The 15,000-nt window shown below is 40.8% G+C and overlaps 2 protein-coding genes and 1 long non-coding RNA gene across 4 annotated transcripts in view; 1 reads left to right on the forward strand and 2 right to left on the reverse strand.

The window, feature by feature from the left end:
- LOC143122816 (NACHT, LRR and PYD domains-containing protein 12-like) overlaps nucleotides 1–5,686 on the reverse strand; it is a 48,618-nt gene extending 42,932 nt beyond the window's left edge. The window contains exons 1-4 of one of the 2 annotated variants that reach the window (XM_076283719.1): nucleotides 5,665–5,686; nucleotides 5,443–5,540; nucleotides 3,316–3,429; nucleotides 434–557 (exon numbers count right to left, since the gene is read on the reverse strand). In XM_076283719.1, the coding sequence (XP_076139834.1) occupies nucleotides 434–495 (62 nt within the window). In that variant the 5' untranslated portion in view covers nucleotides 496–557; nucleotides 3,316–3,429; nucleotides 5,443–5,540; nucleotides 5,665–5,686. Of the gene's footprint in view, nucleotides 1–433; nucleotides 558–3,315; nucleotides 3,430–3,893; nucleotides 4,921–5,442; nucleotides 5,541–5,664 lie in introns of those variants that run through there. The other variant, XM_076283727.1, reaches the window with a different exon arrangement.
- Nucleotides 5,687–8,273: 2,587 nt separating this feature from the next.
- LOC143123163 (uncharacterized) overlaps nucleotides 8,274–15,000 on the reverse strand; it is a 48,866-nt gene continuing 42,139 nt past the window's right edge. Inside the window, exon 3 of the long non-coding RNA XR_012986797.1 lies at nucleotides 8,274–9,031. This is a non-coding gene — a long non-coding RNA (uncharacterized LOC143123163). The remainder of the gene's footprint in view (nucleotides 9,032–15,000) is intronic.
- Nucleotides 14,916–15,000, forward strand: part of LOC143122922 (NACHT, LRR and PYD domains-containing protein 3-like) — a 37,180-nt gene continuing 37,095 nt past the window's right edge. The window contains exon 1 of the mRNA XM_076283937.1: nucleotides 14,916–14,954. The gene's annotated coding sequence lies outside the window, so the exon portion shown is untranslated. The remainder of the gene's footprint in view (nucleotides 14,955–15,000) is intronic.

The raw sequence follows: 15,000 nt of genomic DNA on the forward strand, positions 1-15,000 counted from the left end.
TGTGTGTGTGTGTGTGTGTGTGTGTGTGTGATTGAGTGTACAGTGTGTGTGTGTGTGTGTGTGTGTGTGTGTGTGTGTGTGAGTGTGTGATTGAGTGTACAGTGTGTGTGTGTGTGTTGTGTGTGTCTGTGTGTGTGTGTGTGTGCACAGCTGGGCACTAGAGATGGAGGTCTGTGTGTCTGTGGTCTGCAAACACAGATATATAACACAGCAAATCAACATTAATTACTGAATGTGATCACAGTCAATGGTATAAACATACCCTCTTACACATACACACACACACGCACACAGACACACACACACACACACACACACACACACACACACACACACACACACACACACACACACACACACACACACACACAACGCAGCAAATGTTTCTTTGAGCAAGTTTGAGTTTGTGTGTGTTCACACTTTCTGTACTCACCCTGCCTTGGTCTGTGTTGATTTCATGCTAACAGTATTATCCATGTCCTCGTTGGTCTCCATGGTTACACAGCTATGTAGTGCTGACTCAGGTCTCAGAGCCCTCCTGTGACCTGCAGCCCCCTCTATAGTTTCAAAACATAAACAAAACAATGGAGAGAAAACAAGGCTAAATATCTGCACACAGGCATGTATGACAGTATTTGCATTAGCTTATCACTTGTTATCACCCGGAGAGAAGAAATACTCTTTTCTGATTGCCTGGCGGGGTGGCTTTTAATTCTGAATAACGGGACACCTGAAGTAGATCTGGTATAAAAAGTTTAATCGCCGTTCCATATCAATGCTTATGAATGGTAACTATAACAACGATAGTAGGACAACGGTTGAGCCTGGAGGCAAGCTTCGCAACAATGGAATCAACTGTAAACAAGCTAACCAAGGATCCTTGATTACTAGCTCTGCTTCAACCCTCTCTGAGCTAATTGTCCATGCTATCGCTGTTATAGGGCCAACAAAAGAGCTTCCTTTTAAACGGAACCGTGTGTTTCCTTTGCTTTACAGTGGCAACCGGGTGATAAGCGGGATAACGGCCTTCGAGGTGTGTCCAGTTATACGGCTGCGCGTCAGGGAGTTCTTTGCCCCTCACCCTCGTCCATTAATTCTGTATAACAGGACACCTCGGTGGCAGTTATCCCTTACATAATAAATACACAAAGTGCACAGGCAAAAAATAAATCTTGACAGCCTTGTCAACATTCATGACTGCAAACTAGATGCATTTTAAGGTTAAGGTGTATGCTCTACGAATGTCAAATTTGACTGAAATATAACAGTAATTTTAACTTTTAACCTAAATAATTCAAATTTAACTTTAATTTTAAACTTTTTGGACACCTAAAATTGACATCAGGAAAAAAAGTCTTCCTGTCACACAGGAGAGAAGTAACCAGTGTTACGACCCTGAGAGAATCAGTTCCGTTAGTAAACATTTTCTTGTTTATCATGTTGCCATTATTGGGTGTTTTTTTCTAGCGACCTTGACCTACTCGTTGATGTTGACCTCTAATTAATGATATAAATCATATAAATGAGCTTCACATGCCTGGAAACATGGAACAACATTTATATCACATTCACCCAAAGATACACCCCTTTTTGTACATGGAACTTTAATATCTCAGAGGTCAATGACCTCTAGCTGACCTAAGAGGTCACACTGAGAATGCCTCCAGATCTTAAGCCAAAGCTTAGGTCATCAAGAACAAACCCTGAAAGTTTTATGTAATTTTGTGCACAATTCTTCTAATAATAGGAGCTTAACAGCTCCACTACAGACTAACACTTTCCTAACCTGGTCAGAGACTCACAACTGTCTGGACTGATCTTGCAGGCCAGCGAAAAAATTCACTGGTCCAAATGTATACGAAACTGACCAGGATGTTTCCAGTAGGCCTAATGTGCACAGTAAACAGAAACAGACCTCTGGCTTAGCACTGCCATATTGAGATGAATGAGTCTGCTGATGTGATTGATCACACACACACACACACCTCCATGCTACAGCAGTATGCAAAAAAAGAAACTAATACTATGTTTTTGAGCTTGTTTAATAGAATTTCATCTTCCAGTCTCAAGCGCTCCCTGTAGTGAACTGGCTGGACTTGTTCAGTCACAGGGAAACTCTTAAGGGTAAAACTATCTTATCTCATCATGAATGTGCATTTCTCTCATACCTATCCTGAGGAAAGGAAAGTTCAAAATAAGATCTCTCTTTTTTCTGTCCTATTTCTCCTAGACAAAATGAAGCTCAGATTTCGACAAGTCGATCATCAATTTAATCAATATAGGACCATTTGAACATCAATGATTTTGAGCCTTTTCTTAATTTTTTTTCAACTACAAAAAAGTAGCCTTTGTCTTGTCTCAGCAAATTTAAGTATAACTTTAATTCCTTAAAAACTTAAAAGGTATTTTTTATCTCTCTCATTTACTTGTCGGAAATGAAATGCTCCTGAGATCAGTATAACAGATACAAAAGACAACTTGATTGGATTATGGGTGAGGTTGCACAACAACTGAAATTGTTGATCAATTAAGGTCTGCTATCACAGCAGCAGAACTTCTGCTTTTCTTGTGTTTCTCATGACATTTTCAGAATGGGCTGAATTGATTTGTTCCTTATTTCATTTACAAGAAAAAGAGACAGAATTCAGTAATCTCCCAATAACAGCTGATTTATATCTGTGAGACAAAGACAAGACAATTGCTGCAGTACACTGGGCTCCCTGAAAGCTATAGCATCCAGCACAGTCATTTGTATACAATTGGCCACCACAGAGGATGTGCTGGATTTGACAACTTTACAGAGTTTTGACCTGTATGTTTTGATAACAGTGTGAGCGCACAGTACCCGCCTTATTTGTCTGTAGCAGCAGTGTTGTGCTGTCTTGTGAACATGTCACAAATGACACAAAACAACAAAAAGAGAGTAAACATAATCTACAAATTAAAGTAAAGTTATGTGACTGAAACTTGTCTAAAGTGTACCTGATATTTCTGAAACTCTACAACTCTCAAAGTGTCCAAATATAGCACATTTTAAATGCATTTATTTACAAAAACAGTGCTGACAAGTGGGGCCCATCTGGCTTACCCAGCTGGGGCCCAGCTAATTTTGTACCCATGCAGTACCCACGTTAGATAAGTAAGCCCATTTCTAGCATGTGTATAATCATTTGTGTTGCCCTGTAGGTCCCTGCATCCACCCACTAAAAAGTCCATTCTGAGCCCATGTCCAGTTGAAGCCCATCTAACCCAAGTAATGCCATTGTGGGTCCCAGAGAAATGTAATGAACATCCATATGAGGTGAGAAAACTCACAGTTTTGATTTCCAGTCGCTTCTTCTACTGGAATCCATGTCCATGTCCTTGAAGTTGAGACACTCTATGTAGAGAACTGGATGTTCAGTCACAGGAGGTTGAGGTGTGTTGATACTATCAAAAGCAAAACGGCTTGTCATGAATGTTTAAAGGAAACATTCCGGCCATTTTTCACATAGATCCTAGATCTCAAGGTCACCGAATACTGTGGTATGAAAAAAATTTAAATAAATGGTGCTACCTAGCTTGAGTTGCAGTAGCCAACAACTAGAGCATCTAGGCAGCTACATTGCTACACCCTGGGGGCATAATTACGATTATGCCCCCAGAGGGTAGCAAAAAGAAGGGTTATACCCTTACATAAAGGAACTATCAAAATCATTAAACAGGCTTTATCTTCCAGGCATATAATTCAAAACAATAGGGGGTAAAGTTTAAAAAACGAAAACATCAAGTCTAAACTGGGCTACCTGTAATTCTTTCTTCTCTTCCTTGAACTCAGACTCAAATAGGTCTCTTACATAATACATACAAACATGCAATACATTACATACAAATGTTACATAGAAATACTGTACCTTTTAACCTTAAACGAACATCATGCCGACTTTTTGGGACTTATTCACCGTATTCCCCAGAGTTATATAAGTCTATAGGCCTACCCCTCTCATCTCTGTGCATGTACTAGCCTAACTCGGTATGACGCACCCACCCCTACCCTAGCTTAGCACAAGTACCTCGAAGTGGCCGGCTTCGAATATCTATACCTTCCAACAGTGACAAAATAATTCCAAAAGTCAGCGTGTTCCTTTAAGAAAAATCAGGGGTGTGATTGGCAAAGGTAAAAAAAAAAGGAAAATATATGTAGCACGGAACCATGTTTATAACTTAAACCAACATTGAGTTAAGATGTTGACTAAATAATTTACTATACTCTTACTTGATGATAATATATAGCCTGCCCCCTAACAGTCCTCTGGGCCTACGTACAAAATAGTGAATCATGTGATAGGCCTACTGATATTTTGATGCTGATTGAAGAGGTTTCAACTTGAAGGTTGTTGATATTTCAGTTCCAAAGATAATCAAATTACATCGATTCCTCTCCTCCCAAAGTAACACTGTAAGTCCTACACCTCTCCTCCTAAAATAAATGGTAGGCTCTGTTTTAAGCTACTGCACCAGGATTGTGTAGGCTAAGCGACTACAACACTAGTTTTACAAGCGCACACATTAGCTAGCTAGAGTTAAAATGCGGACTGTGCCTTTAAATTGGCGACTTTTTATCTATCAGCACAATGCTACAGTAGGCTATTTCCACTAAATATTCAGCTCAATATTATGTGCCAGACGTTTACCAAGTATGCCAAAGCTTTGATCTCGCACCGTCACTATAACGTTACGTTTTCTCATGTTGATGGCATCCTGAAATATGTTTTAGACAAGGGGCGCAAGGTTCACGGAGGTGAACGGCTGGACAAACACGAAATGACAAGGTGTTAACTAAACAATGTATTAGGCCTAAGGTAGACATGCTTTGAAAACAGGTTAGGTTAGTCTGTCACAGCTAACTTCAAGCACAGCTTACACGCGCAGAAACTAAAATTCAATATCAGCATCACGAGATTCATTATCAGAAAATCGTGACAGCGAACCCGATGCAAAGCCAAAACGGGGGGGGGGGGGGGGACTTCATACATGATGTCTTTTAAAATCAATTTGTTGACCTTTACCGTTTCATGGCTTCTGCTGAGAAACTAGTGCGCCACACACACTGAACTTGAATCAAGCATTCTTCAGAACGCAGCTGATCAACCCGTCTACTTTCACTTTCAATGAAATCCACTGCTACAGTACGAATACACTACGTGATATTCGGAAAGATGTGAAGCACAAAACCCGTCGTCATTGTCAGCGGTCTGTGTTATGCAGAAATATAGCCTACCTCTGACCGACAGACCCCCCCCCCTCCTCCCTCTAAAAAAAAACTCGGATCTATACGAATTGCGTGGGTCTCATTTTCAAGTCGAAAAAAACGGAATTCCGTTTAAAAACGGAAGAATCACACCCCTGAAAAATATAATGAACATTGCATACAACTCATATTTAGCAAACAAAGGAACTTACAGTTTTGAGTTTTATTCACCTTGATTCACATTTCCTTGAATCTCGCTCCCTGTAGAAACTGGACTTGTACAGTCTCGCTAGATTAAGGTGTGTCCGTCCTAGCAAAGAGTAAAACAACTCGGTTACTTGACGGATGAGTTCATAACACATTCATAGCAGCTGTCATAAACTGCACATAATGCATTAATGACTGTTTCATGAGACATGACTCAACATTCGTACCAAACCTTTCATTAGGCTAATATGGAAGACAGAACGACGACAATTTGTCAAAATAAAAGTCCAATAATCGCAAAGCAGGACTTTGGACTTTTATTTTAACAAGTTGTCGTCGTTTTGTCTTCCACATTCATGAAAGGTTTGGTATGAATGTTGAGCATGTCTCATGAAACAGTCATGAATGCATTATGTGCAGTATATGACAGCTGCTATGAATGTGTTATGAACTATTGTGGTGTAGCAATACTTTTTGAATTGCTAGTGTCTTGGTCACCTCTGTACACCCCCCCAACTTTAACCCCTGCCTTCTTTACCAGTGTGGTGTTTAGCAGGACAGGCCATCATCCACGTGTAAGCCCAGGAACTTGAAGTGGGTCCCTGTTGATGTGGATGGGATGTGGATGCGATCTCTTCCTCCTGAAGTGGATGATCAGCTCAGTGGTTTATTAGTGTGGTCAAGATAAGGTAACATTGGTTGATCACCTGTTTTCTTTGTTGTTTGGGTGAAACTTAATTTCTAAGCAAAACCCAAACACAATCACACAGCTGAATATTCTCTCACCTGCAGCATCTCTTGATTATCATGATTATCATGTTTGATTGGTCTGTTTCGAAATGAACTGACATTTCTGTAGTTGGCTAGATTTTTGTGTCAGTTGCATGAATTGTTCCTAACAGATCTTCTAGTAGAGATATGTTACATCACTGTATGCTGATTTGGCAGAGCTTTTCTACATCACTGCCAACAAGTGTGTAATTACAAACCTAATCGGAAATGTATAATAAAAACAAAATGAAAAAGCATTGGATATGTGTTTTATGTGTCATAACTCTGCTAAGTTGATGAAGAAACCAGAGCACAGGAGTAACAAGAACAACACATTATATTTATATAGCGCTTTTCTCGACACTCAAAGCACTTCACATTGAAGGAGGGAACCTCACTAACCACCACCAATATGTAGCACCAGAGACTTTCTAATGAGGAGACACATCACTCAAAAAATCCTCCATAAAAATGCATGGGGTTAGTTTGTAGTGCCAATATGGCAGTTTTCTACACATATCACACCCCTTCCTCGGCAAAGCGTCGACATGTGAATACATTTAGCAAATCATGTGGTGTGAAGTGAATACACTGAGCCAATCATATGGTGTGTTGTGAAGACATAGTGCCAATCTTGTGAACTCGCCACTGGAGCAAGATTGGTGTTGTGAAGCCTTGCGCACGCACATTTCTGCTGAATAGGATGCCCGATGAGTGCCCAAAAAGTGTTGCAATATGGACACCGAGTGGAGGGACTTGCCTAAAAGGACTTTGGTAGCACCCATCTGGGTGATGTATGGCAGCCATTATGCGCCAGAATGCTCCCCACACACCAGCTTGAGGTGGAGAGTGAGGGAGTGAATGAGCCAATTACTACACACTGTGGGGTGATTAGGGGGCCAGATTGAATGAACCAGGAAAGCGGGGATACCCCTACTCTTTGCGTTAAGTGCCATGGGATCTTTAATGACCACAGTGAGTCAGGACCTCAGTTTAACGTTAGATCCAAAGGACAGCATACAGTGTCCCCGTCACTGCATCAGGATTGATATTTTTGTTGGCCGGAGGGAAGAGTGCCACCTACTGGCTACCCACCAACACCACTTCCAGTAGTAGCTTTCCATCTAAACCTGAAATAAACACATTTCATTCATGTTTTGATATTTGATTATAGAGAACCAATCCTGTCACTGTTCCAATAAGTCCAGTAAAAGTAAGATTCCTTCATGTGCTTGTAACCACTAAAACACTTCATAGCTCTGTTTTTTAGGGATTGTAATACACATTTGTGGTATTACACAATGAATGGCAATAGTTATACAGAACTGTTGTTGGGTGTATCTTTCCCTGGTTGCTGCATGAGTTAGCACTGTTCAGAACTGTATTTGATCTCAGTCTGTGAACTGCCTGTGTGTTTGCAGCACTGGGCCCAGAGGAAGGTGGTAAAAGGGACCCAGGCCATCTGCCGACACCAAAACGCCAGGAGCAATCCCACCCGTCCCCCATCCTCCATGGGATCCCCTCCAAGGTATGCCTGCTAGGCCTCTGCAGCAGGAGCACTGCTATGCCCAGCAATACTGTCCCTAAGGAGTCATATCCCCTATGTGGCTGTGTGCTTTCAGACCAGATACGTTGGAGGATACTTTCAGCACAAGTGCACAGCTATTTGAAGGCTTCAGATAAGTTCATTAAATCAGGTTTCCATCTAAACCTGAAATAAAAATATTTCATTCCAACACCTGGATGTCTGATGAGTTTCTCTGGAGACAAACTAACATCTGCCCTCACTCATCTACGAGCAGGCTAAAGGCTAAAGTATGTGACCTTAGTTATAATTCTACTGCAATGCACACGTCTGGTACAGTGTTGCACTGAATAGAGAGAACACCTTGGTGGTCATGCCAATGATTTAAGTTTGAAGAGAGAAAAAAATTAATCAAATGAAGAAAATGACCACAGGTCCATAACATTTAGTTAAGAACATTTGATTTAGACATTTTAAGTCAATTAATTAATTTTAAGTAAAAAAATATCAACACACACAAATCAAAATAATAATAAAAAAACAATCAGCAAATAACTAAACATATGCAGCAAATAACAATATTGCTACTGGTGAAACATTCTTACAATCCACACATTCAATTTAGGAAAAGCACACAATATGAAGAAATATGAGGAAAACATGTGCATCGTATCACCAAATAACATGACAGAGTGTGGACTAGAGCCAGATCCGTTGCTGTGTGAACAGCTGACAGGTGGACATACCTGTTGGAGGAGGAGCTCATGTTATCTGGCACAGGGACACTGAGCAGTCTTCATCAACCCAAAACCCTGGGTAGAGGGGCTCAGTGAATGTGGAGTGGAACGTGTGCAAGTTGGTGAGTTTGTCAGAAGAGACGCTGTAGAAGGACAGAGTGCTGGTCGGCCAGTCCAGGTACACTCCTACTCTTCTGGAGTGGGAGGAGAGTGCAGGTATGACAGTGTCTTTATCATTGTGCCAGACGCGGCATCTGTCAGGATAGCACTCAAGACTCCAGGATCTGTCATTATATCCCAGTGTGCTGTCATTATTCCCGCCTTTCCTCTTCATGCTTTTATAGGCCACAGCTACACAAACTCTACTCCATCTCCACTCACCCTCCCAGTAGCAGCGTCCAGACAGACCCTCTTTACACAACACCTGATCCCACACGTCAAATCTCTCTGGGTGTTCAGGATACGGCTGGTACTCATCCACACGTTTCACCTTTCTGTTCCCCTCAGAAAGACAGAGTTCTATGTGTGCTGTGTTTGGATCCAGTGTAAGCTCACATGCATCTGCAGACAAGTGGAGAGAACATCCTCATTAGAATATGGAGAGTGACAGCTACTATACACACACATTTCAATTCTTTATTTAAATCCACCAATCAAATTTCTTTACAGAGAGGATTCAAATATTCTTAGCAATAATAGAGCTTTAAAACTCAAGGGTAAATTGTCTTTTTGAGAGCTCAGTCCTAGCCCACTGACTCTGTCCCAAGCTGCCACATGTAAATACTGTACAAAACTTACAATCCCAAGGGCACTGATCTTTGCAAGGAGGGGTTGATATTTAGTAATTTTACCATAAAAAGCTATGTGCATATATAGATCATATACACAACTTATTTCAAGGTCTAGCACCTCCTTTCTTTCTATGCAAGAATACATCTGAAATTGTGTGTGAGTATATTAGTACATCTCAGTTTGATGACCAAAAAATCATTTTGTGATGGGCTTCACTCTTTTCAGGAGGTTGAAGACTTGACCATTTCTATAAGATTATATATTGATGAATTTGAAATATGTAAATGGGGGGGGGGGGGGGGGTGGTGCAGTCTGCCCTTTGTAGCCTGCTTTACTTATGTCATTTTTGTGTTTTTTTTCTCTCATTCCCAGCTTCATAGCAGAGCGCTAAGATTTGAAGAAGATTGGTTTTGTTGTGCTCTTACTGAAGATTTCCTCTTGTGTGTGTATAAGGTGAGATGCACCTCTGTTTTCTTCAAAATGTTTGTATTGCAGTATAGAGTACTGTTGCTGTTACTATAGTATTGTAAAACTCTTATTGTGTTATTCAGTGACCAGTATGCTGCTCCGAGTCATTTTCAACAATGATGACATCAGGAAGATACAGATCGATAGTTTGCCAGAGACACTTGAGGAATTCTTCTCATTGCTGAAATGTAAACTTGGAGTGGAAGATGACCTGATAGTCCAGTACGAAGATAGAGACTTTGACAATGAGCTGTGCAACTTGACAAACTTGTCTGATCTTCCTGAAGGAAGGGCGGCATTGAAGGTAACTGTCAAGGACACTGCAAGTTTGCCCCCCTCCACATCTACTCGTGAGGACATTTTCAACAGACGACAGCCTTGGCCTGAGGTATTTGAGATACCAAGATTTTCAAATGATGTAGAATTGCAGCTTAAAGGGGGAAACGAAGCCTACCAGAAAGATGGAACTTTGCTATATATAAGGAAAGACACTAGAAGTGAAATTCTTGACACGCTGGCGGAAACAATGTGCGCATACACTGCCTATCCATCACAAGAGGAATACGGCATTGTTGCACAAAGTCTCATCAAAAAACATCCTTGTCTTAGGGAACCTGGGTCTTCCAAGGGTTGGTACTGCTGGAAATTGAGTTTGAAATTCAAAATGGGAAACTACAGGAATGGTCTGAGGAATAGACTTTTTCGTAAAACGGAGTAGGCGATACACAGAAGTTTTTAGATTTTTGTTTTTGAACTCAGCTTCCCTACTGTAATTATGCTTATTCCGCTCTTGAAGCCACAGTCAGTTGACAAAAGTCTATTATTTACCTTCCAAGCTTAAGGGTTTGATGTCTTTACTAAAAAGTATTTTGGTCATACTGCAAAATGTAGACTACCATTTTTGTTAAGCACTGTTTTACTTAGACTATTATGCACTTATTCGCACATTGTAGTATGGCCAATGGCTTAGCTTTCTGTTTTGGGACCAAAAAGATGGATAACTCTGTTGCAAACACTCCATGTTGAGGCATTATGGTCTCATTTGTCAGTTACGTTTCGTCAATTAAGTCCCGTGGGACTGATTTAAATCTACACTTAAGGTTGTGTTTTCATGGGCAAAAAATGTTCTGTTATAGCCTAGCACAAATGCGCATCTCTGTATGTCATCCAGGGGTGAAAGTATTTTTTATTTTTTGGTGGTAGCCTACTATGATATAGAGTTATAAATTTTACTTAGCCTAATTATTTATTGTTTATTTGTTTGTTTATTTACTGTATTATAGTCTACTTATCAAGCATTCACTAGGACTTCTTATCACTCTAGTATCACTAGATATCTTTAACCCACCTGTATCTGTTTTTGATTATGAATAAATTGCAAACACTTAATTTCAACATTTATTTATTTATTTAGCCTAGTTACTCTGCTCGCTCCCACTTCCAATCGTTTTTTTTATATAGGCTACTGTATATCATGAAACACGTTTCTTTGAGTCATGCCTTTTTATTTGGGAGACTGCAACATACTGTAGCGTTTCACTATCATGAACTGGTTTATTGTCACAAAGCACACAATGCAGCATATAACACAGCGGGCCGTGTCAGGCCCAGAACCGAAAGAGGCAGAACTTTCTCGAACAGTGGCCTATATTCTCCGGGGGTCCCGCCCCCCTCTCGCCAGGCTGCCAACCATGAGCGTGCCCGGGGTTATGCATAGCGCGGGCACTCCCTGATTGACAGCCGGTCGCTACAATACTTCTGTCCGCTAAAACACTTTCATTATTGCTGCGCAAGATCTGGTTAAACCGTACACGCGCTGTCTGTCTCTTGTCTCTCCAGCGAAACACTGCACACATAAAACCAGAATAGGCTATTGAAACATCAACATATTTTTCTTTAGCCTGTATGTTTTTTTATTTATTTCGGAGACTTTCCAAGAAACGTCCGTCTGCTAAAACACTTTGGATACCAGTGCACGTTGGTGCAATTAGGCTACTGTACGCGCGCTATAGCTTGCTCGTTGTCTGTCCAGCTGCACGGGAGGTTTAGACACAATTTAGATACAGTTCAGAACGATGTATATGAAATATATTTTGGGGGAAACGTGTTGCTTCTGGTAATTTGACGTTAGCAGTTGTGTTGTCATGCTGAAAGTGCAATATTTTTCAGAGACAGTATAGTTTTCTTTCCGGTACGGCGTACCCTCTCCAAATATTTTAGTGGTACTCCGTACCGGCCAGTACCGGCTTACTTTCACCCCTGATGTCATCTCATTTGATACCTAGAAGTGATACTAAGAAGCTTGAACTTATCGAAGTTGAAATTTAACCTGCCTCTTTTGTTGAGCTTTGTTTAACTCTGACTGTTAGGCCTATATTTGCACACATTGTAGTATGGCAAATGGTTCAGTGTAATGTTTTACCAAAAATCTTCACCAGAAATGTCTTGCATAGCATCCACTGTCACACACCGTAGCTTAAGTTGAAACATTTTAGTTTCATTTGTTAATTACAAAGTCCTGTGGGACTGTCTTTTGATTTTACACCTTTTTTTGTTATTCATTGTATTGTGTCGACAGTGTTTATTGGTGCACATTGTGGAGCTGGGTTTTTTTCGCTTATAAGGCAAAACATTTTCTGTGATGAGCACAAACACACACACATACACTGGCTTGTCTGTATATCATCTCATTGTGCCTGTATTGAAAACTCTTTTTTTGATCAAAGGTTATTTGTATTACCTTGCCGCTCTGTTATTAAACTGAAAATATAACTGAATCGTTTTTTGTTTTGTTTGTATATAGTTTGTTGTAAGCAGTAATGTCTGATACAGTGTACTTGTATGCTAATATAATGTGAGCTGGAGCATAAAGAACTGGAGATTAAGTATTTTCAGCTTTAAAATCTCAGGTGAAAGAAGTAGGAACAATATGTTAACTAAATTGAGATCAAGTTATAAAAACTAAAGGGTTTAAATACACCTGAATTAATATCATGTTTACTTGACATGGAAAATTTGTTTGTTTTGAATCATTAAAAATCACTTACACTTGTTTTCTTAAGTTATCAATACAAAAGGATTGAAGTGTACTTGAATTAATATCTAGTTCATTTAACTTGGAAAGAGTGTTTGTTTGAAATATTTTAGGAATAACCACAACTCATTATCTCAAATTTATCAACTGAAAATAGTTAGGCAGCCCGGACACTAACTTTAAGTTAAAACCATGCTTTATTTTTTACAGTGTATTTACTATGGACATCACAGCACCCAACAGCACACAAGCAACCAGTGGTCCGCACCCTATATGACCGTACCAAGGTCATCACTGACAACCATGGAGGAGAACCATATAAAACAGGCACTCAATGTTACACTTGGGTCTTGAACCAGGGTCTCCAGAGTGGTAGCCCTGGAACAAACCCCTGAACTACCAGGAACTGAGTGTGACTCAATTGCGAAGCAGCAGAAAGTATAGTTAAGAGTTTATTCCACAAAAAAGGCAGTCCCAAAAAGCACAGAAGATAATGTACAAAAATCCAAAACAAAATTACAGTTCTTAAATCCTCCAACAACGCAGAGAATGCAGGCAGAATAATCCAAAGGGGAAATCCGAAGACAGGGTCGAACAGACAGGCTGAGTTAGCAACAAGAGCAATCCAGGAAAGGCAAAAAGATCCACAGGGTAATCCAAAGGAGAAACAACGTAGCAACAGTCCAGGGTCAAAAACAGGCAAAGCAGTCAGAATACAGGTCTCAGTAGACAAAAAACCACGAGGTTACTCACATCAGTTCAGTGAAGACTCAACAAAGACAATGTGAAAAGACCAGCTTAAATACTGTGAGGGAATTGGCTAAACAAGACATGGCTGATAAACAGAGAACAGATGGGTCAGTTAACAGGTTAATTAGGTAGGAAAACCACAGCAAAGGGAATCACAAGATTTGGCGACCTCTAGAGGTAAACAGAAAAAAGTCCATAATTGTAACTCAAAGCCTGCAACTACCCAAACTGGGCCATTAACAAAGGCAAGAGAGAGGTCCAGAGGAATAACAAGGAGGAGAAAAAGAAAAAAGGTTCTAGGCCTGAGAACCTAGGCATGGTCACCCTCCCATACGTCAGGGAGGTCACAGAACGCGTACAGCGAGCTATGAGGATACACCACATCATCACACCAGTGAAGCCACACATCAAGCTTCGCCAAATCCTAGTACACCCTACACATTAACTGGGATGTAGCCAAGGTCATCAGAACGGAAAGCAACAAATTCCATCGGCGGATCAAAGGCGGTTGAAATCAGGAAGCGGGCCCCAAAGACTGTAAACCGGGATGAAGGAGCCTACCAACTATCCCACACCTGGGACACAGTCCTGCAGGGCCGCCCCCGGCTGTATGAAAAACCACCAGACAGCAGAGGGCGCCCCCCCCCCGGAGCACCCCAGGGGACACGGCCATCCCACCACATCAGGTGGGATGGAAACAGTGTAAATATGTAAGAAATGTATTTCAATTAATTATAAAATGGCCCTGATATGTCACTATACATTAAGAAATCATTTTCATTTCAAATACCATATTATATATAATATACCATTCAATATCACTGACAACAGTAGTCCGGCCAGGATATTGTCATTTAAAAAGTGAAGTTGCAGCCCTCAACTGATGTTGATGTTGTCATGTTGTGTTTTGGCCTGATGCGCCACCCTCCACCTATCAACTAATCACAAAGTCAGTAGTGTTTCGGCATCCGGGTTGCCAGCCCTGCCAGTCAGGGGGGAGGGGGAGGGGATACACCGCTCTACAGTAATTTGAAAGTGATTGCAGTACCAGTTTTGGCCACAATCTTACATACGGTTCCTTTACGTACAGCAATTGAGTAAATGTACTCAAGTAATGTCCACCACTGCCAAAATTATGTGGCTAGCTATTAATGTTTTTGAATGTATACACCTGGGGTTGCCAGTTCAATAAGATTGTGGAAGCTAATTGTTGCATACACTATTCAAATGGAATGTTTGAATTATGTGCCTGGGGTAGCCTGCCTGTAATGGAATAGAGAGAGAGAGAGAGAGAGAGAGAGAGAGAGAGAGAGAGAGAGAGAGAGAGAGAGAGAGAGAGACATCTGGTAAGTCTCTATTTTCACTTTGACTGTTGTGATTGTGTGGCTTCCCCCAAGGACCTCCCACTGCAACTTTGTTCACCAACGAGGCTGAGAGAAGGTACGTGTTTGTGCTTTTTGTTCATTCTTTACAGACTTATCTTATT

This window comes from Alosa pseudoharengus, unplaced genomic scaffold, assembly GCF_046254945.1.
Source record: "Alosa pseudoharengus isolate Yale_2024_CS ecotype anadromous, Long Island Sound unplaced genomic scaffold, YU_APseudo_1.1 YU_APseudo_1.1_scf_1, whole genome shotgun sequence".
NCBI classification, from domain to species: Eukaryota; Metazoa; Chordata; class Actinopteri; order Clupeiformes; family Clupeidae; genus Alosa; species Alosa pseudoharengus.